Source organism: Ursus arctos, unplaced genomic scaffold, assembly GCF_023065955.2.
Source record: "Ursus arctos isolate Adak ecotype North America unplaced genomic scaffold, UrsArc2.0 scaffold_1, whole genome shotgun sequence".
NCBI lineage: Eukaryota > Metazoa > Chordata > Mammalia > Carnivora > Ursidae > Ursus > Ursus arctos.
In genome coordinates, this window is record NW_026622763.1 from 19,077,069 (window position 1) to 19,099,256 (window position 22,188).

General features: G+C 38.8%; 2 protein-coding genes and 1 long non-coding RNA gene across 14 annotated transcripts in view; 2 read left to right on the forward strand and 1 right to left on the reverse strand.

The window, feature by feature from the left end:
* Positions 1-4,636, forward strand: part of ACMSD (aminocarboxymuconate semialdehyde decarboxylase) — a 71,206-nt gene extending 66,570 nt beyond the window's left edge. For all 3 annotated transcript variants that reach the window (XM_026510100.4, XM_044388252.3, XM_026510102.4), the window contains one exon: positions 3,613-4,636. In XM_026510100.4, the coding sequence (XP_026365885.1) occupies positions 3,613-3,675 (63 nt within the window). In that variant the 3' untranslated portion in view covers positions 3,676-4,636. The remainder of the gene's footprint in view (positions 1-3,612) is intronic.
* LOC125281353 (uncharacterized) overlaps positions 1-17,430 on the reverse strand; it is a 168,848-nt gene extending 151,418 nt beyond the window's left edge. The window contains exons 1-2 of one of the 4 annotated variants that reach the window (XR_008960716.1): positions 16,814-17,430; positions 4,514-4,607 (exon numbers count right to left, since the gene is read on the reverse strand). This is a non-coding gene — a long non-coding RNA (uncharacterized LOC125281353). The other 3 variants (XR_007188520.2, XR_008960715.1, XR_007188519.2) reach the window with 3 other exon arrangements.
* Positions 16,840-22,188, forward strand: part of CCNT2 (cyclin T2) — a 38,505-nt gene continuing 33,156 nt past the window's right edge. For 2 of the 7 annotated variants that reach the window (XM_026510092.4, XM_026510095.4), the window contains exons 1-3: positions 17,049-17,263; positions 18,063-18,144; positions 19,988-20,014. In XM_026510092.4, the coding sequence (XP_026365877.1) occupies positions 17,106-17,263; positions 18,063-18,144; positions 19,988-20,014 (267 nt within the window). In that variant the 5' untranslated portion in view covers positions 17,049-17,105. Of the gene's footprint in view, positions 16,942-17,045; positions 17,264-17,294; positions 17,589-18,062; positions 18,145-19,987; positions 20,015-22,188 lie in introns of those variants that run through there. The other 5 variants (XM_026510096.4, XM_026510094.4, XM_057316149.1 and 2 more) reach the window with 5 other exon arrangements.

The window sequence follows — 22,188 nt, forward strand, 5'->3', positions numbered from 1 at the left end:
ATGGCAAAAATTGACAAGGCAAGAAACAACAATTGTTGGAGAGGATGTGGAGAAAGGGGATCCCTCCTACATTGTTGGTGGGAATGCAAGTTGGTACAGCCACTCTGGAAAACAGTGTGGAGGTCCCTTAGAAAGTTAAAAATTGAATACCCTATGACCCAGCCATTGCACTACTAGGTATTTACCCCAAAGATACAGACGTAGTGAAGAGAAGGGCCATATGCACCCCAATGTTCACAGCGGCATTGTCCACAATAGCTAAATTGTGGAAGGAACTGAGATGCCCTTCAACAGATGACTGGATTAAGAAGTTGTGGTCCATATATACAATGGAATATTACTCAGCTATCAGAAAGAACGATTACTCAACATTTGCTGCAATATGGACGGCACTGGAGGAGATAATGCTAAGTGAAATAAGTCAAGCAGAGAAAGACAATTATCATATGATTTCTCTCATCTATGGAACATAAGAACTAGGAAGATCGGTAGGGGAAGAAAGGGATAAAGAAAGGGGGGTAATCAGAAGGGGCAATGAAGCATGAGAGACTATGGACTATGAGAAACAAACTGAGGACTTCAGAGGGGAGGGGGGTGGGGGAATGGGATAGGCTGGTGATGGGTAGTAAGGAGGGCACGTATTGCATGGTGCACTGGGTGTTATACGCAACTAATGAATCATTGAACTTTACATCAGAAACCAGGGATGTACTGTATGGTGACTAACATAATATAATAAAAAAACATTAAAATAAAAAAAAATAAAATAAAAATAAAATAAAATGAGAATCCATGCCCTCAGATCCCCTCTCCTTTGTCATCCCCCCATCAATCCTACCCCTATCCTACCACGAAACAATTCTTCCTAAGGGATTCACTGCCAATCACAACTGAGGTCAAGGGTAACCAAAGATGAAGACATAGGGACATATAAACTCTTAACGAATTTTATAAAAGCCTCAGTCATAGGGCGCCTGGGTGGCTCAGTCAGTTAAGCGTCTGCCTTCTGCTCAGGTTGTGACCCAGGGGTCCTGAGACTGAGCTCAGCAGGGAGTCTGCTTCTCCCTCTCCCTCTGCTCCTCCCCCTGCTCATGCTCTCTCTTTCTCTCTCTCTCTCAAGTAAATAACCTTTAAAAAAAAAAAGTCTCAGTCATAATCCTTTTGCATAATTCCTTACTTTCTTCTAAACTAGAATTCAAGTTCCCTTAACCAAAATTAAACTGAAACCAAATTACCCTAAGTCTCCTGATTAAACCTTTAATAGAATAATAATTATTACTATTTTTGCCTCTAGTTATTTATTTTATGTGCTTATGACTTTTAAGGTCCAAGTTTTTAAAAAGATCCTTACAGGAAAATGTTATACCCACAAATGCATGACATTCTGTACAAGGTTACTGTAAAATTGTTTATAATAAAAGACTGAAACAATCTACAAGGGAATAGTTAAATAAGTAATATATGCATACAACGGAATGTATATAGCCATAAAAAAATTAAAAATCAATTTCCAAAGTATCTTAAGTTTAAAAAGCAAGGTACAAAACAATGCATACAGTGTACTTCTATTTGTGTATAATACACTATCCATTTATGAAAAAAGTCCATATACCTAAATATAAGTATTTGCTTATTATGCATGAAGTATCTCTGGGAAAACAAACTGATAACTCTGGGAAGAAAATGTACTGGTTGGATGGCAGTAGTGAAAGGAAGCATCCATTTTAAACCCTTTGAATTTTGAGCCATATAAAGGTGAATTTCACTAAAAAAAATTTAGATGAAAGAAACCCATTTGACGGCCACAGCAACACTGGGAGGCAGACAGGCAGATGCATTCCACCATGTAGATGAAGAGGAGGAAAACAAGATTTGAGTGCTGGGCGATTTGCCAAAGGCAATATTAACCATTAGATTATAGCACATGGACCCAACCCCAAATCCGACATGCCAAATCTTCTTCAAATGATAGTTGGTACCAACCTATTTTTAAAAGTAAAGCAAACAGATTTCTCAGAGCAGCAATAGTCACTTCTAAATCTTCCTTTAGACAGGGATGACCCAAGTGTGTATCAGGCAAGAACCCTGAGTAAGAGGTCCCCGCCTCAAATCCCCCACTCTCCGAGGCTGTATAAGAACCCTGAAGTGGTTAAAATATATAGAGGCGCATTAATATCCACAGATGTTACACTACCCCATACATGTTTCCTTCTACTCTCAGCTACATGGTGCCCTTTACAAGCTGGACATATATCAAGTAAGTTACCCCTTAACTCACAGGATTTTTTTTTAAGATTTTATTTATTTATTTGAGAGACAGAGTGGGAGCACATGCACATGCACATGAGCAGGGGAGGGGCAGAGGAAGCCACAGACTCCCCACTGAACAGGGAGCCCGATGCAGGGCTCTATCCCAGGACCTGAGCCGAAGGCATATGATTAACCGACTGAGCAACCCAGGCGACCCAGCTCACAGGAGTTCCTGCTGTGGGGCTGACCTAGTCTATAACTGGAAAGAAAGTGAAGAAAAATTGGGCAGTCCTTTTTTCATCTGAAATCTATAAATAGACATATTTGTACCATATTCTGAGGTGTTTCATCTATCACTTCTCTTGTGTCAAAAGAGCTTACCTTTTATTCAGGGCCATGTGAAGGGACAACACATGTCTAAAAACTGGAGGATGTCCGGATGACTTCTGGACACCATTTCCAGCTCACCTGTCCACAGACCTAACCTATACCTGTTCTCTATGAAGTTGACCTTTGAACAACAGAGTTAGGGGCGTTGACTCCTACATTGAAATCCACACATAACCTTTGGCTCCCCAAAAACTTAACTACTAATAGCCTGCTGTTGACCAAAAGCCTTACTATAACATAGCTGATTAACACATATTCTGTATCTTACTTGTATTATACACTATATTCTTACAATACCTAACTTTTTATAATTTTTTTCAGTACTTCTAGGCTACACAGTTTGTGAGTTTTTTCAAATTGTCACAAATCTCCAAAGAATTTTCCAATATATTTATTGAAAAAATCTGCATGTAAGTGGACCTGCGCGGTTCAAACTCGTGTTATTCAAGGGTTCACTGTATTTGTCTCTAAATAGTCCTTGAAACCCATTAGAGGGTCCTACAGAGGTTTCCAAAGAAGGGCATTTTTCCTAAGAGGGCTCTCCCCCTTATAATTCTCCTTTCTTCCTATGACCAAATTTCAAACTTAGATTTTAAATATGGGGCAAAACAGGGGTCAAGAGATTCGTGGTTTAGGGGCGCCTGGGTGGCACAGCGGTTAAGCGTCTGCCTTCGGCTCAGGGCGTGATCCCGGCGTTCTGGGATCAAGCCCCACATCAGGCTCTTCCACTATGAGCCTGCTTCTTCCTCTCCCACTCCCCCTGCTTGTGTTCCCTCTCTCGCTGGCTGTCTCTATCTCTGTCGAATAAATAAATAAAATCTTTAAAAAAGAGATTCGTAGTTTAACCTGCTAATATTTTCCCCTCACATTGGGAAATTCATCTTTTAAAAACCTGATAAAGACACTCAGTAAATTATTTTGAAATAACCATTAAATAATACTTTAAAATAAAACCTTTCTTTTCTTTTGCAGGATAAACTCAAAGCTGGCAATGCCCTAGCATTTTTGGGCCTTGAGAGAAAACAATTTGAATGACTGAATTTACTACAAGGGCAAACATTCAAGAAGATATTTTATTTTTGTTTTTAAATATGTATCACACATGCATTACTAAAATCTTATTTTGAACTATTTTACCCAGAAATAGAATTATCTACAAATGTTCTAAATTATTCATAACAAAAATGACTCACAGAATGTTTTCATTCTGAAAAACAGCACATTATTTCATGTGTAAATCAAAAATGATCTTCCCAGCACTTTTTAAATTAATGTCAGAAATAAAAAGCAAAATGTCATTAATGATTTATATGTAGAAAGACAACACCAGACTCATCCTGGAGGGCTGAGGTAGGTTCTCCACTTTGAGCAAGTATATGTGAATAGGGCCCAAATAACCTATTTTCATTCACTTTTAACACCCTCCATTAGTCCACAACTGGGCTGGGAATGCTTTACAATCCAAAAAAATAAGGATATACATATTCTATAACCTCTAGAGAGCTTATTATAGTCCCATTAAAGAGGCAAGACACATGTTCATGGAATAATTACTAAGCAATACAGTAGGAGGCACAGACGTTTCAGTAAGAAAAATTCATCTGGATTCAAAGTTGGACAGATCTTCACAGAACTTGGACTGAGTCTCTAAGGATGGACAAGCCTAGTTGGAGGGTGGGAAATAGACCAAGGGGCAAAACTACAAGAACAGGGGTTTCAGACTGAATGAGAACTTAACCTATTCTGGAGAAAAGTTCCAGTCTATAATTTATTTTTACCAGAAGCTCTTTTAATTTAAAATACTGAGCAAAATGTGTAAAGCTAGTTATGGAGACTGAGCAAGGCAATACCAGGGTAGCTTTGTTCTACTTACTTCATTTATGGTTGTCACATCTGGGCTGCGGAAAACGAACTTGGTCCTGGGAGGGGTGATGAACATCTGTGGTTCATGTACGTCTGGCTGAATTCTAAAACCAAATATAATTTTTCAAAATGACCCTCTTGCTTTGGATTCATTCATAGCTCTTTTCCATCCTATTAATCCAGAAAACCAAGAGTTGAGTATTGGCATGTAATTTGAGGTGATCTAACTTTTGCTAAACTACACCCATCCCATTATTTTCACTTTATTTAGTTCAGTACTTCCTCTCTTTCCTGCTCCTCCTATTGCTTTCTAGGACTTTACCCACCCACCATTCTGCTTACTACTACAATCTGCCTAAAAAGAAAAACAAAGTTGAGCAAAATGGCAACATGAAGCATATGTTATTGTTTTTCCTTCCCCATTCTTTGGGGGAAATGTTCGTTCTTTTTCATATATTCTATATTTGAACACTGTTTTATTATGAAAAGTAACCTGGTCACCTTATTCAATATCATAAGCAGATTAAGACAGATGAGATAGATATAGACAAGGATATTCATACTCAGAGGGTTTGTGTGATCTGCCAGGGCTGTAGGAGTGGGGATACCAAAGTAAACAAGAAGCACAAAATTCCTTCTCTGATTACACTTATAATCTGGGGAATAAGAAACACAAGTAAACAAAGGAGAGAGGACAGAAAAAGGAGGAATGGAGCAGAGGAAGAAGGAAAGAAGGGAGGAAGGAGGGAGGGAGAAAAAATTTTTTTTCTTATACTGACAAACACTATAAAGAAATTAAAACAGGGAAATGTATAGAGTGACTAGAGGAAGGATAGGGGATAAAACATTAAATTGTGGGGCCAGATAAAGCCTCTTTAGAGAGGACTTTAAACTAAGACTTAAATGGTAAAACGGAATAGCCATGGAGAAGAGCCTTCCAGGCAAAGTGAAAAACCTCTGAGGCAGGAAAGAACTTATGGCAGTTTGTGAACAAGGAGGAGAGAGGTAGGAGGTGAAGCTGAGAAGATAGCCAGATAACTACGCCATAGGGCTAGAGTTTAGATTTTATATTAAGTTTCACAGGAAGTCATTGGAGTTTTTGAAATAGGTCTGTGATATGTTCTGACTTATGTGTTAAAACAAGAAAAACATTGGCAGCTCTGTAGACAATTATTTAAGGGGGTAAAGAAGGGTAGTAGGGAGACAAGGCAAGAAATGGTGACTTGGGCAAGAGTAATAGAATGGGGATGGTGAGATGTGTTTGTAGAGAGAACCAACAGCACTTGATAAATGTGAGGAAGAAGAAAGAAGGGAAGGAAAGAAATCAAGGTTGATTCTCAGGTATCTATATGTGTGTGTGTACCATACCTTGTTCCATCAATCTCCTATATTTGGACATTATATATAATTTCCAATATTTGCCATTACAAATAATGCTACAAGATTAGATTCATTTTCCACATCATACATAGGAATAACTCCAACATCAACTGGATAAAAGATTTAACTATAAGAAGAGGAAATTATGTCAACAAACACACACACACAAAAATACAATCTGATATAGGGGCACCTGGGTAGCTCTATCAGTTAAGTGGCAGACTCTGGGTTTTGGCTCAAGTCATGATCTCAGGGTTCTGAGACTGAGCCGCGCAACTGGCTCTGACCTCAGCATGGAGTCTACTTGTCCCTCTCCCTCTGCTCCTTCCCCAAATCGCTCGCTTACTCTGTCTCAAATAAACATATTTGAAAATTTGAATCTGTATATATATGTGAAAATATGTGTATGTGTGTGTGCGTGTGTAGGCGGAAGACCTGGACATTAAAAAAAAAAAAAAAGACATACAGGTGGCCAATGACAAATGATCAACATCATTAATTACCAGAGAAATGCAAATCAAAACCAAAATGAAATATCACCCCACACCAGTCAGAATGGCTGAAATCAAAAAGACAAGAAATAACGAGTGTTGGTGAGGGTGTAGAGAAAAGGGAACCCTTATGCACTGTTGGTGGGAATGTAAATTGGTACAGCCACTCCAGAAAACAGTATGGAAGATCCTCAAAATACTAAAAATAAAAATGCTGTATGATCCAGTAATCCCACTTCTGCATATTTACCTGAGGAAAATGGAAACAGTAATCCAAAAAGATATATGCACCTCTGTATTCACTGCAGCATTATTTACAACGACCGAGATGTGGAAGCAATTCAAGTGTCCACTGATAAATAAATGGATAAAGATGTGGGGTGTGTTTGTGTGTATGTGTGTGTGTACACATATACATATATATGTTACATATTATATATTCAATTACATATACAACATATATAATATTCCATTGTGTGTATATGCATAAAATATATAACAGTATACATTATGTATATTACACACACACAGGCACGTGCACGCACACCATGGAACAGAATATTACTCAGCCATTAAAAAGAATGAAATCTTGCCACTCATGACAACATGGATGGACCTAGAGGGTGTTATGCTAAGTGAAATACGTTAGAGAAAAACAAATGCCACATGATTTCACTCACATGTAGAATCGAAAACACACACACACACACACACACATACACACATACACACACACAGAAACAGACTCATAAATACAGAAAACAAACTGGTGATTGCCAGACGGGAGGGGAGTGGGCAATAGGAAAAAGAGGTGAAGGGGATTAAGAGATACAAACTTCCACATATAAAATAAGTAAGTCATGAGAATGAAAAGTACAGCATAGGGATTATAAGCAATAATATTGTAATAACTTTGTATGGTGACAGAAGGTTACTACACTCATCATGGTGAGCATGATTTGCATAGAATTGCTGAATCACTATGCTGCACACCTGAAACTAATATAGTATCATATGCCAACTATACTTCAATTTAAAAAAGAGAGAAAAGGGTCACAGGAATAAAAGGCACAGCATAGGAAATATAGTCAATGGTATTGTAATAGTGCTGCATGGTGACAGCTGGTGGCTACACTTGTGATGAGCAGAGCAAATTGTATAGACTTGTTGAGTCACTGTGTTGTACACCTGAAACCAATGTAACATCGTGTGCCAACTATATTTCAACAAAAAATTAAATTCAAAAAAATTTTTAAGGAAAAGGAACTATGCAGGCACTAGAAGGAAAGATTAGTGAATTCCTCTTTAATCTAGATATAAAGAAGGGCTTTCCAACTATGACTCTTCCGTGCAATAATTCTGGGGACATTTAGCCTCTGAGATGTAGTTGATGGTATTAAACTCATCCATATTTTAGACACAGAGTACCAGGTTGTTGTTGTTTTGTTCTTTCGTTGAGCATCTGAGTAGATTTATTGCCATTTACCATAATGGGAAGACTACGGGAGAAACAGGTTTGGGATGCAAGAGGATCAATAGTTTTGTTGTTGCACTTGTTATATTTCAGATGCTTCTTAGACATTTAAGTAAAAATGTCCAGTAAACAGTTGGGTAGACTAGTCTGGAGAGTTCAGGAGAGAGGCTAGGGAGAGGTCATTAGTGTATAAAAGGTATTTAAAGAAATGAGACTGGATTATATCACTGGGAGAAAAAGTAGAGCACATAATCAAAAGAACCCAGGACTAACTCTTAGAATTACCAACACTTGGAGGTCAGATGGAGGAGCCAGCACTGGGAACTGAGTAATGCCCAGTGAGGTAGGAGGAAAACCAGGAAAATGTGGAAGTCAAGGGAAGCCAAAGTTTAAAGAACTCCTAAGAGCCTTAGGCATAAAAAAAAAAACAAAGCTACAATGCTATGCTATTTTAGAGAATCATATGCCCCCAAGTGTAACTCAATCACTTTATCCACAAATTTAATTCCACTTCCTACAGTCCTAACTCTGATTAATAGCATCACCCAGTCACCTAAATTCTCTCCTTCACACATATTAAATCTGCCATTAAATCCAATAGAGTCTACCACTTTTGTTTCTTCCACTACTTATCTCTTTTTTCTTCCCCATATCTTCCAACTAAATTCGGGTTCTCATCTCTCACCAGGACTAGTGAAACAAACTCTTATATATATACCCCTGCTTCTGGGCTTAGTCTGGTACAATCCATCTTCCACCTTGTTGCCAGAGGAAAATTTCCAAATTACATTTCAGATCATATTATCCTTTCTCTCAAAATTCTTCAGTACCTAAAGTGGTCCCTAGGCTTCTGGATTTCATTAATCTATGTCTTCCCCTTTTAAAAATTGTATTGACATCTCTAATAGAACACACCTCTCATTTTGAATTGCAACTGCTATCTTCCCATTACACTGGGACTGCCTTGAGAGCAGGAGCTATGCCTTCACCCACTTATTTACTCATTCACAGGTGTTCGACAGTATTTATCAGGGGCTTATTTAGGGCCAAGAATCATTATAGGTTCTGGGATAATGTAAAAAAAAAAAAAAACCATGGTTCTTGCCCTCAATTGTGTTTATGATCTAGTGCGGGAGACAGGTATCAGTTAAGTAACAAATGGATATAAAATTGCTACCATGACAAGAGCTAGGAAGGAGAGGCACATAGAGGGTAAAAAGCTTATGAAAAGAAATTTGGCCTAATCACAGTTGGGAAGAGACTTTTCAGAAGAAATGTTCCTTGAGCTGTGATTGGAAGCAAGAGGTGAGAGGTAAATGTAAAGAGATGAAGAGGAGAGAGGGAAGAGTATTCAAGACAGAGGGAACAGCATAAATGACAACCTTATGGCAGGAGAGAGAACACACCAAGAAATAAGACCACTGAGGCTGGAGGTGAGAAACAAGACATTTTTGGCAAATGTAGTAAGTGGCAAGATCATGTGGGGCCACAGTTCAGCAAAAGAATATTATCTGTCAAAAAGCAATGAAGTCTTTAAGTAGGGGATGACATGACTGGAGTTGAATTTTGAAATGACCCTTCTGGCCCTAAAACACTGCTCTCATGCAGAATCTCAAAATTCTCTCAGGGAAATCACTTTTTCAGCCTTTTCTCTCCTTTGTTATCTAGTAGACATACGTCCCCCCAAAATATATCCCTGAGGAAAAAAAAAGTCCCACCACCATCAGATTCCAAAGGACATCTACTCACAGTCATCCAAGCATTTATCTTCCTTGTACAGTACCCTCCCCCATCTTTTTGATCTCCCCAAGAAGGAAATCAGATCTGACTCAACCCAATTTTTATTACCCAACCAGAAAACATCGACCTATATTCCAGGTAATTACTTAAGATTAACTTAATGAAAATAAATACCCACTTTGTATTTGCTTAATTTAAGAGTTAAGATTCTGAGGCTCTTTTCCAATCAAATCAAACAAAATTGAACAAAAGTGAAGTTTCCATTTCTAAATATAAAATACTGCTCACTTTTATCAGGTATCTAAAATTTTTAAGTTTTTTCAAAAAGTCAATACATGAATATGTTAGAAGAGTTCAAAAAGATCAAATTCAACCTATCCCAGAAGGAACCATTTTTACCTATTCTTTTGGGTATTCTTGCAAAGACTGTCGATGATTATACAAGTACTTATATGTGTAGATTCCTTTGTTCATTTAACCAAAGAGTGGCATCTTGCTATTTTTTTTTCCTACTTAATATGTTGGTGATCATTCCACATATAAGCTGCCTTCTTTTTATAACAGTCTATCTTAAGTTGATAACTTTAGTTTGGATGCATTCTAAAGCTTTACAATTTTATTTATCTTTTTTTTTTTTTAAGATTTTATTTATTTATTTGACAGAGATAGACAGCCAGCGAGAGAGGGAACACAAGCAGGGGGAGTGGGAGAGGAAGAAGCAGGCTCATAATGGAGGAGCCTGATGTGGGGCTCAATCCCATAACGCCAGGATCACGCCCTGAGCCGAAGGCAGATGCTCAACCGCTGTGCCACCCAGACGCCCCAAAAGCTTTACAATTTTAAACCCAGTTCCCACATTTTACATCTTTGATGTCACAATTTACATCTTTTTATCCTATGTATCCATTAACAAATTATTATAGTTACAGTTAATATTGCTTTTGTCTTTTAACCTTCACACAAGCTTTATAAGTGATTAACCCAACACCTTCACAACATTATTCTGTTACTATATATTTACCTTTACCAGTGAGATTTACATTTTCCCATGTTTTCCTGTTATGAATTAGTGCCCTTTTATTTCAGCTTCAAGAAGTCCCTTTAACATTTCTTGTAAGGCCAATCTAGTAGTGATGAATTCCTTTTGCTTTTCTTTATCTGGAAAACTCTCTCTCCTTCAATTCTGAAGGACAACTTTGCCAGGTATTGTTGGTTGGCAGCTTTCTTTCTTTCAGCACTTTGATGCCATCTTCCTTTTAATACCTTAACAGCGTTTTGTTGCATTGAGGTACCGAATCATCCAAGCCTCAATTCAAGGACCACTTCCACTGCAGTGATAAACTACAACTAAGAACACCCTCATGACGTAAGATGTTGAATATCTTTTAATACGCTTAATTGCCATCTGTGTATCTTCCTTGTGAGGTGTGGGTTCAGATCTTTTACCCAGTTTAAAATTGGGATGTTTCCCTCTCAACAAAGTGGGTTTAGAGGGAACATACCTCAACACAGTAAGAGCCATATAGGAAAAGTCCACAGCTAACACCATACTCAACAGTGAAAAACTGACAGCGTTTCCTCTAAGGTCAGGAACAAGACAAGGGCATCCACTCTCACCACTCCTATTCAACACTGTAGTGGAAGTCCTAGCCACAGCTCAGACAACAAAAAGTAAAAGGCATGCAAATTGGTAAGGAAGAAGTAAAACTGTCACTATTTGCTGATACTATATATAGAAAACCCTAAAGACTCCACCAAGGGGCACCCAGATGGCTCAACTGATTAAGTGTCCAACTCCTGATTTGGGCTTAGGTCATGATCACATGGTGGAGAGATAGAGCCCCTAGTCTGGCTCTACACTCAGCGGGAGGCTTGCTTCCTCTTTCTCCCTCTTCCTCTACCCCCCTCCCCACTCACACTGTCTCTCTCCCCCATCTTAAATAAATCTTAAAAAAAAAAAAAAGATTCCACCAAAAAAACTATGAGAACTGATAAATGAATTCAGTAAAGGAGCAGGATACAAAATTAACATACAGAAATCTGTTGCGTTCTGTACATTAATAATGAAGTAGGAGAGAGAGAAATTAAGACAATTCCATTTATAATTGCACCAAAAAGAATAAAATACCTAGGAATAAACTTCACCAAGAAGTTAAAGACTTGTACTCTGAAAACTCTGAAACATGACACACACAAACGGAAAGATATTCCATGCTGATGGACTGGAAGAATCAACATTGGTAAAATGTCCATACTACCCAAAGCAATCTACAGATTTAATGCAATCCCTATAAAAATGTAACAGCACTCCAGCTGATCCTAAGGGTTAATTTAGGATTAAGTTAACCTAAGGGTTAATTTAGGATTAAGTTGACACACCCTTACTTGCTGACCTAAGACCTGTGATTTTAACAAGACCAATTTTGCAGAGATTTGCAGACCACTGGCCTTGAGGAGTGAAAGATCAGAACTTTTCCAGGCCACAGAAGCCAGAAATTCTGTTTGAAGCCAACTCGGCTTTCTGATTAGCCTAAAAACTTTTTAGCAAAATGTTTTTTTTTTCTTTTTTTAGGTCACACAAATGATTTTACTGAACTTCCTTTTTGTATCTGTAAATCTGGCCCTCCTCTGCAGAAGGAAGAGTACTTCTACACATCATGAAACAAGAACCAGACCCCATGGCACTGAGATAACTTTTATAGCTGGCATCATCAAGTCTTGATGTAATCAAGAAATGTTGCAGGCCACTGCACTCCCTTTGCTGATTACCCACTCTAAATCCCTTTAAAAACTCCCGGGCCAGGCAGACACCTCGGCATTAACAAGAGTCTGCTTGGACAAGAGTCTGCTTTCTCCTCAGGTTGCTGGCTTTCTGAATAAAGCTCAAATTTCTTTGCAATCACAATTTGTCTCTTCAGTAATGGCCTTTCAAGCAACGGGCAGCCAAACTTGGATACGATAACAAAAATACCAATGGTGTTTTCAAAAGAATTAAAACAAATAATACTACAATTTATATAAAACCACAAAACACTTCGAATAATCAAAGCAAGCTTGAGAAAGAAAAAAGCTGGAGGTATCACAATCCCAGATTTCAAGACATACTATAAAGCTGTAATAACCAAAACAGTATAAAAAATAGACACATGGATCAATGGAACCAAATACAGAGCCCAGAAATAAACCCATGCTTGCATGGTCAATTAACACATAATAAAGGAGGCAAGAATATACAATGAGGAAAAGAAAGTCTCTTCACTAAACGGTGCTGGGTAAACTAGACAGCTACATGCCAAAGAGTGAAACTGCACGACTGGCTTACACCATACACAAAAGTAAATTCAAAATGGATTAAAGATCTGAAATCATAAAACTCCTAGAAGAAAACATAGGCAGTAATTTCTTGGACATTGACCTTAGCAACACCTTTCTACATATGTCTTCTCAGGCAGAAGAAACAAAAGTAAAAATAAACTATTGTGACTACACCAAAACAAAAAGCTTTTGCATGGTGAAGGAAACCAACAACAAAACAAAATGGCAACCTACTGAATGAGAGAAGATATGTGCAAATGATATATCCAATAAAGTGTTAGTATCCAAAACATATAAAGATCTTATACAAGTCAACACAAATAATAATAATCATCATCATCCAATTAAAACTGGGCAGAGGAGGGCGCCTGGGTGGCTCAGTCGGTTAAGGGTCTGCCTTCGGCTCAGCTCATGATCCCAGGGTTCTGGAATCAAACCTGGTATCGGGCTCCCTGCTCAGCTGGGAGTCTGCTTCTCCCTCTTCCTCTGCCTTCCACTCCCTGTGCTTGTGCTCTCTACCTCTGTCAAATAAACAAAATCTTTAAAAAAGAAAAATAAAAAATAAAAATGGGCAGAGGATTTGAATAGACATTTTTCCAAAAAAGACATACAGCTGGCGAACAGACACATGAAAAGATGCTCAATATCCATCATCATCAGGGAAATGCAGATCAAAACCATAATGAGACATCACCTCATATCTGTCAGAATGGCTAAACTCAAAACACAAGAAATAACAAGTGTTGGTGAGGATGTGGAGAAAAAGAACCCTTCATGCAGCATTGGTGGGAATGTAAACTGCTGCAGCCACTGTGGAATGGTATGGCGGTTCCTCAAGAAGTTAAAAACAAAAATACCACATTATCCAGTAACTCCACTACCAGGTATTTACCCAAAGAAAATGAAAACACTAATTTGAAAAGATATATGTACCCCTATGTTAATTGCAACATTATTTACAGTAGCCAAGACATGGTAGCAACCCAAGTGTCCACTGATAGACGAATGGATAAAGAAAATGTCACACACACACACACACACACACACTCAAATATTACTTGGCCATAAAAGAGAGTGAGATCTTGCCATTTGAGACAACATAGATGGATATAAAGGGCATTATGCCAAGTGAAATAGACTGAGAAAGACAAATACAGTATGATTTCGCTTATGTGTGGCATCTAAAAACAAACAAAACACACTCTTAAATACAAAGAATACACTGGTGGTTGCCAGAGGGGAGGTTGGTGGGAGGGATGAGTGAAATATATAAGGGGATTAAAAGGTACAAACTTTCAGTTATAAAATAAATAAGCCACTGAGATGAAAAGTACAGCATAGAGAAAATAGTGAATAATATTGTAATAATGTTGAATGGTAACAGATGATAACTACACTTATTGTGGTGAGCATTGAGTAATGTATAGAATTGTTGAATCTACATGTTCTACACCTGAAACTAATATAAGATTGTATATTAATTTTGCTTCAATTTTTAAAAATTGGGATGTTTTCTTCCTGTTGAATTCTAAGACTTATATTTTGGATACAAGTCCTTTATCAGGTATGTTTTGCAAAGATTTTCTTCTTGTATTTTCACTCTCTTCACAGGGTCTTTCACAGAGCAAAGTTCCTTAATTCTAATGAAATCCAACTTAATCTTTTCCTTAAAGGATCATGTTTTGGGGTTGTATGTAAAAATAATTGCCAAACAAAGGGTTGCCTACATTTTCTCTTGCGCCATCTGCTGGAAGCTTTATAGTTTTGCACTTTACATCTAAGGACATGATCCATTTAGAGTTAATTTTTGTGAATGGTGTGAGGTCTGTGCCTAGATCTTTTTTTTTCTTGCATATGGATATCCAGTTGTTCTAGCATCACTTGTTGAAAAGACTACCCTTTCTCTCCATTAAATTGTCTTTCCTCCTTTGTCAAAGATCACTTGACTATTTTTGTGGGTCTATTTCTGGGCTCTCTATTCTGTTCCATTGATCTATCTATTCTTTTGCCAATATATGGTCTCTTTATTACTATAGCTTTAGAGTCAGGTAGTGTCAGTCCAACATCTTTGGATTGTGCTGGCTATTTGGGGGTCTTTTGCCCTTCTATATAAGCTTTAGAATCAATTTGTTGATATCTACAAAATAACTTGCTAGAACTTTGGGACTGCATTGAATCTATACATCAAGTTGGGAAGAATTGATTCCAAATGATAAGGTCTTCCAATCCATAAACCCAGAATATTCGTCCATTTATATCTTCTCTGATTGCCTTAGAGTTTTGTAGTTTTCCATACATAGATCCTGTACATATTTTAGATTCATTCCTAAGTATTATTTTTTGTAAAATTATTATGCTTTAAATTTCAAATTTCAATTGTACGTTGCTAGTATACAAGAAAGCAAATGATTCCTGTGTATTAACCTTGTGTCTTAAGATCTTGCCACAATCACCTGTTCTACATTTTAAGTACACTCCATGCCCAGCGCAGAGCCCAATGTGGGGCTCAAACTCACCACCCCAAGATCAAACCTGAGCAGATATTAGGAGTTGGACACTTAACGGACGGGGCTACCCAGGCACCTCTTCGCATTTTTAATACTTGGAAGATTTTCTACAAAAACAATTATGTCATCCCTGAACAAATTCATTTTTTTCCCTTCCCAATCTGTTTATGTTTCATTCACTTTTCCTATTGTATTAGCTAGGATTTCCAGTACAATGTTGAAAGGTGTGGTGAGAGGGGATATCCTTGTTAGCAGGAAAGTTTCTAGTTTCTCACCATTAAGTATGATCCTAACTGGAGGGTTTTTATAAATTTTCTTTATCAAGTTGAGTAAGTTCTCTTCTATTCCTAGTTTGTTTAGAGTTTTTATCACAAATGAGTGTTGGGGTAAGCACCTTTATAATGCTGCTTTAAATCAATCTATCCTATTACTTCTCTAAGCAGGGACAGATGGGAAGTAAGTAAGGTAGGTAAGAAATAAAGCTATGCAGACAACTATTCCAAACTGCCTACTGCAACCAAATCAATAGCTCTATATCGAATATGTAACAAGGGCAAGCAAAGCAAAGATACAGCAGTACAGTAGGCATAGGAGCCCAAAAACAAGGACAAATGCCCGGAGTATTAACCAAGGACTCACCTAAAAGCCTTTTAGAAATACGTCTGCCTGTATTTTGTCTTTGGCAAATAGTTAAAATTTTAAAAAGGCAGATTTTATTCACACACAATAAGTATTGGGTCAGGGCCAGAGACCTATCTACTCCCAGAACGGAGCTCCGCGGTACTCTCTCACAACGACAGAAGGGGTTAATCAATTGGTACGTGCGGTGTTACAGTTTTAACTGTAACAAATCAAAGTAAATTCAGTTCCTCTTATCTGTTTCTCCTTAACCTTCTGTTTTAAATCATAGCTTGGTTTAAAAACACACTACCCATGACCTCGAAATCTAGCTTAAAAATTCAGCTCCTCTAACTTGATAACCTTTGGCCAGAAATCTCAAAAATTAGCCCGACAACGTGGGGGGGGAGCATTCAAATCCAACACAAACTTGGACCACTGTTTCTTCTGCACTCCCAGGTGCGTCCTTCCTCGAGGCGCCAGTAGGCAGAGGCTTTCCGTCGTGGACAACTCCTAAGAGAGCCTACGAGACTGCGCAGATTGAAGCCGAAGGAAAATGGAGGCTGTACCGTGCGCGTGCGACAGAGAAGAGCTTTTCTCTTCTTAAAGCGCCGCCGGACTCCCGGCCCAAGAACCTGCCGCGACTTCAAAGTCCACGCCCAGGCCCCACGGCGCAGCCGCCCGCCCGCCTTCCCTCTCCACGCGACATCGGGCCAGCCCCTTCGCTCCTCTCTAGCCCAACCCTTCGCCCCGCCAGTCCTAGACCCGGCATGCATCGCGCCGACCTTTTCCTTCCCAGCCGACCCCCACCTTCGGGCGCCTCCAGATGACAAGCGGCGCGGGGCATTGTGGTCCCGAGCGTGAGAGCGAGACCGGGGGCAGGAAAAAGAAAGGAAAAGACTGGGGCGAGCCGGTAGGGCGGCCCCCGCGCACGCGCACGGGCGGAGGCGGGGGTGAAAAGGGGCGGTACGTGGTCTACGGCGAGCGGAGTGGGGCGGGGTCGCGCGGCCTTGGCGGGGAGTCCGCGAGCCGGGAGGGGAGGGGGTGGGTGAGGGAGCGGGCGGAGGAGGAAGTGTCATGGCGTCGGGCCGTGGAGCTTCTTCTCGCTGGTTCTTTACTCGGGAACAGCTGGAGAACACGCCGAGCCGCCGCTGCGGAGTGGAGGCGGATAAAGAGCTCTCATACCGCCAGCAGGCGGCCAACCTCATCCAGGACATGGGACAGCGTCTCAATGTGTATCCTTTCCTATTCTTGGCCCTCCGCCGCTCACGCCCTGTCCCCCCTCACTATTCGCCGGGTCGCCTAGTCGCCGGGCCTGCTGTCCCGTGAACATGGCGCCGCCGCCTCGGTCTTCGCTGGGCCTCGGCCGCGCTGTAAGGGAAGGCAGGCTCGGGCTCTGGAGGCCGCAAGCGACCAATGAAGGAGGGGAGGAGAAGAGTCCAGGAATGCGGGCTGGGAGGCTGCGTTGTGTAATCTGTTTGGGGCCGCGCGTGGTGGCGGCGGGGGATGGGAGTGGCGCCGAGGCCAGAAGGGAATCTTAGGGATTACCGCAGAAAAGAGGTGGCTACTTCGACTTCTAGTCGGAGAAGGGGTCGAGAGGTGGGGGGGTTATCGATGCTGAAAGGCGTGTTTCCCGCAGCCTCTCCCCGCACTCCTCGCTGGTTTGATGGCGGGTCTCGTACCTTGAGAGCTCACCGGAGGTCTTTCTGTTCTTGGCGTGGTTTTGTATGGGTGTGCGCGCGCGCGTTTCAACTGTCTGATGTTGAGCTTAGTCAGTCCTAGCCATTGATAAATCCTTCCCGGGCTTGCTTAATAGCAATATTGGAGTCAAATGCTCAGCATTTCTTACTGTTGGCGTCCAGCCTACCACCACCCTGCAGGGTTTTGTTTTTTATATATGTACGTAGTTTTGGGGTTGGTTTTGAGTGAACGGTAAGCATTGGAAAAACACCGCAGATCGGGAATTTTCCATCAAAATTGTTTTGGAAATCAGATCTTGTTTTTCTCGGATATTTCCTAAATGTTACGTTCCAGCTCTCAGCTTACAATAAACACTGCGATTGTTTATATGCACAGGTTTTATATGCACCATTCTTTCACCAAATTCAATAGAAATGTAAGTAGTATTTTGTTTGTCTTTACCATAACAAAATTTTGAGGTAAATGGATACGCAGAAAAAAGTTGGTCCTGGATTTTACTTTCGGATTTAGTGTTGGTAAATTAATAGTGCAGGTAAACCGCGTGATAAACGTTCTGCTTGAAATGCAAAGTGTTTCTGGTTTGTTTTTTAATTTGTGATAACAAGCTGCCGGGCACTGTGTTAGGCTTTGCCAGGTTTTTGAGCTAAAAAATAAACATTTATTTACTTAATACGTCGGTATTTGTTTAAAGTTTATACTTACTTTCGAATAATTTTAAATAGTAATGTACAGTGTAATTTGGCCTAGTCATTCTGTTGTACATCTTAAAAGTGTTGGATTCCTTCTGTTTGAAATACTGTGAATTGGGCTTAATTTAATTGTGACGTTATTTTTAAATGACCCTTTGAAAGTAAAATGGTTAGCAGAAATATTTCATTTGCTAACACAATTTCTTAAGGTGTCAGCGTTCCTCTTTATCACAGCATTAGTTGTCTACTTAAATTTTTGGTGACTTAGACATCAAATTTTCCTGAATTTACACATATAGTGTCAGAGGTGTGTATATGTATAATCAGTTTTGAAGTAAAACTTATCCTCCAGGACTAAAGAACATAACTCGTAAATCTTGAAGAATTGAGTTAATACCGTTGAGTTGAAATTTTTATTTTACCTTGTGAAAGTTGTGAATTTGGTGTCTGTTCTTTTCAGAGTAATATGCATACTGTGCTGCATCCTTCAACAAAATTGCCCATAATTTAGAAATATTTAACTCTATCTTAACTGTCACTATACTTTTTTCTTTTTATCACAGCTGTTTTTAGAATGCTATTCTGAAAGGTGTGTGTAGAAAAAAATGGGCCATGGAAGACTTTATGCTATTTGTAGATTGTCATTAAGAACTTTTTGCTAAGAAAACAATCTTTGAAAAGGTCCTTAAAATACTTTTTTCTAATTCTAATCAATCAATAGATTGATTCCTGTTTTAATCTCTTCTGGTCAAAAGACGTTTTGGTCTCTGCAGGGTCCTTTTCTTCTCTCTCTCTCTTAAATCTACATGATTCTTGGTCTTCTTCCATTTTCCGAGTTATATCTTGTGCACAGAACTTAGGTCAGTGATAGCGCTATGGAAGAGAGAGGAAGCCTTTTTGGCAATAACATTTAGATTGAGAGAATAACATTTTTATTTAAATTGGCTCCAAAGGCAGTGGTAAACTAATGAATACTGATATAAATGTGACTTTCCTTAAGTAGCCCTGGAAAATGCTGGTAGAAATCGCAGGTCAGAATAGTTCTGGAAATTCTTGATGTGGCTACAGATGTCCCATTTGCTGAAACAGGCTTACTTTTCTACTTCCAGTGAATGATCTCACACAAGACTATACTTCTCTTTTTGAACCCTCCCTCTTTCATAATTTGTCTCTGTGGCCTTGTTGGTGTGCTTTAAAACAGATATCTTGCTTACAACCAAAATTCACAGGTTTAACTTTAAATTGACTGGTGAAGCCTGGTCATTTACATTCTTTAATTAATTTACTTAAATCACTCAATAAAAAGCCAAAGTATTTTTATTACCCCACTTAGTGTCTTATATATGTACAAAGGTAAACTTCAGCATTTTACATTAAATTGTTATTAGCAATTGGAATCTGATGGTAATTTCTATTTGAAAAAGTAACATTGCACCCTTCATATCTAATTGTTGTTTTTTTTACCTTTGCTATTATATCAAAAGTGGTTTTAAATATTTGTATTGGTGCACTTGCATCAGTTGCACAGCCTCACTCTTTTATCTTTTTTTTTTTTCCCTATTCTTTTAGGGTGAAGGGGGTGGTCTCAAATTGAATGTGAGTCACTTTTAAATTCATACTCTCCCACATCATTGGGAAAATTTTTCTTGTAGGGTTATAATGGAATGTCATAGTAAACTACAAAAAGCATGAATTTCACCCAAAGTAAACTGAACACCATTCAGTGAATTAAACCCTAACAGACAAATTTTAAGATGCTGGGGACAAACTGTATCTAGTATTATAATAAATACCATGCATTAATTATATTAAAATGTTTAATGTTTATGTGAATTCATTGTGTTTTCCCACACTGACTAATTTAAAAGTAAAATATCCCTTTAAATTTTAAGTGCTATTGTTTAAGAATAAAATCAGTGTCAACATGTGTTGGTGACCCAGAAGCTGTCTTTTATCCTTGAGTTTTATTGTCAGTATCTCTTGGAGGGTTGGACCACTATCAGCAGTAAATGACTTTTATATGTAACCTAATTAGATAAGTCTACCCTTTGCTGACTGGATGCGGTGAGGTTTATGTAATTGGGGTTAATAATTAAAGAATGGCCTTGCAGCTTCAGGCTCAAGATAAATCTAGTAAAGTGTAAAAGCCCTGGTGCCAGCGGTGCCTCCAAGTTATATACTGTGGGAGAACATCCTCTATAGTGTCAATCTTAGAATAAATATTGACCCAGTTTCTCTTAGAAACTCTGTTCGTTAATTTGGTTAGTCAAGTTCATGATGCGTTTGTTTCTTATATTAATTCCAAGTCTAATGAGTTCTCTTAAGATCAGATCGTAAAGAGCATACTGTTTTCTCAGTGTTTTTGGTGGTCACTGTCTATTCTCATAGCACCTTTCCAAATTACATGGTCATTTTAATCTTCTCTTAACTTTCCTTAGTTCCATTACCTTTTTTTTTCTTTTTTTTTTTTTTTTGAGCTGGAGCATTCAGAACTGTACATAATATCAGCCAGATTTAAATGTGTTGTAATTCTTATTTAATGTACTGTATTTCTGCTAAGTTTCCAAGAATACACAGTTAAGGACAATATTCAGGACTGATGATTTTAAGGAATGACTATAATGACTTCTAAGAATGCATCATCTAGGTCATAGCTACGTTTCATTTTGTACATCTCAGGTTAGTCAGCTGCTACACATAAGCAAACTTGTGTTTTTGCTTGGGCTAAAATTTGTTTACCACTTTTTTCTTACAATTTTTATAATCTTTCTCGGTTGACTTTGACTGTTGACTAGTAGATGTCATTTGAAAATTTGCAGATGTTCTTTTTGCATTCCTTTCTTCCCCCTGTAAAGACTTAAATGAGGAACACTGTTTTTGAATCCATCTACAGAAATGTCCATAGTCCTTGTTCTTTGATAATACAGCATTCTGCCACTATAATTTTTAAGAATAGTCTTCGCGGGGCGCCTGGGTGGCACAGCGGTTAAGCGTCTGCCTTCGGCTCAGGGCGTGATCCCGGCGATCTGGGATCAAGCCCCACATCAGGCTCTTCTGCTATGAGCCTGCTTCTTCCTCTCCCACTCCCCCTGCTTGTGTTCCCTCTCTCGCTGACTGTCTCTATCTCAGTCGAATAAATAAATAAATAATCTTAAAAAAAAAAAAAAAGAATAGTCTTCGCAATAGAAATTTATTCAAGACTTTTTTTTAAAGTAGATTTTTATCCAGTTTACACTGTGCTTATTTATACTCAAATTGCTCATAAAATTGTCAAACATGATTGCCTTTTGTGAAAGGAAACCAACATTTTGGGGAATTTGGTTAGCTGAAGGGTTTTGTTTATATTTTTAGTGTGAAAGCCCTAAATTTCTCTCGAACATAGATGAAGTTAAATGTAAAAATGTGGGTCACTTTTAAAAATGTCCCCCGACACCCACATTCAGACTAGAAGGTAAACAATGTAAGGACAGGGTTTTGTTTCCTTTCTTTTTTGGTTTTACTCACAGTTGTGTCACCAGTAGTTCACATAAAGTAGATAATGTAGCAGCTATTTGTCAATAAGATGGATCAAATCTTATTGCTCACAGATCTGTTGAATGAATCCTTACACATTTTTCTCTGTATACATCCTCTCCACAGAGACAAGTGTTAAATGTTTTATTTTTGAAAACTAATATAGGCACATAGTAAATGAAAATGGTAGAAAGGGGGATATGATAAACTTCCCTCCAATTTGAGTGTGTAAGCCCACTGCCCTAGAACATGTGCTG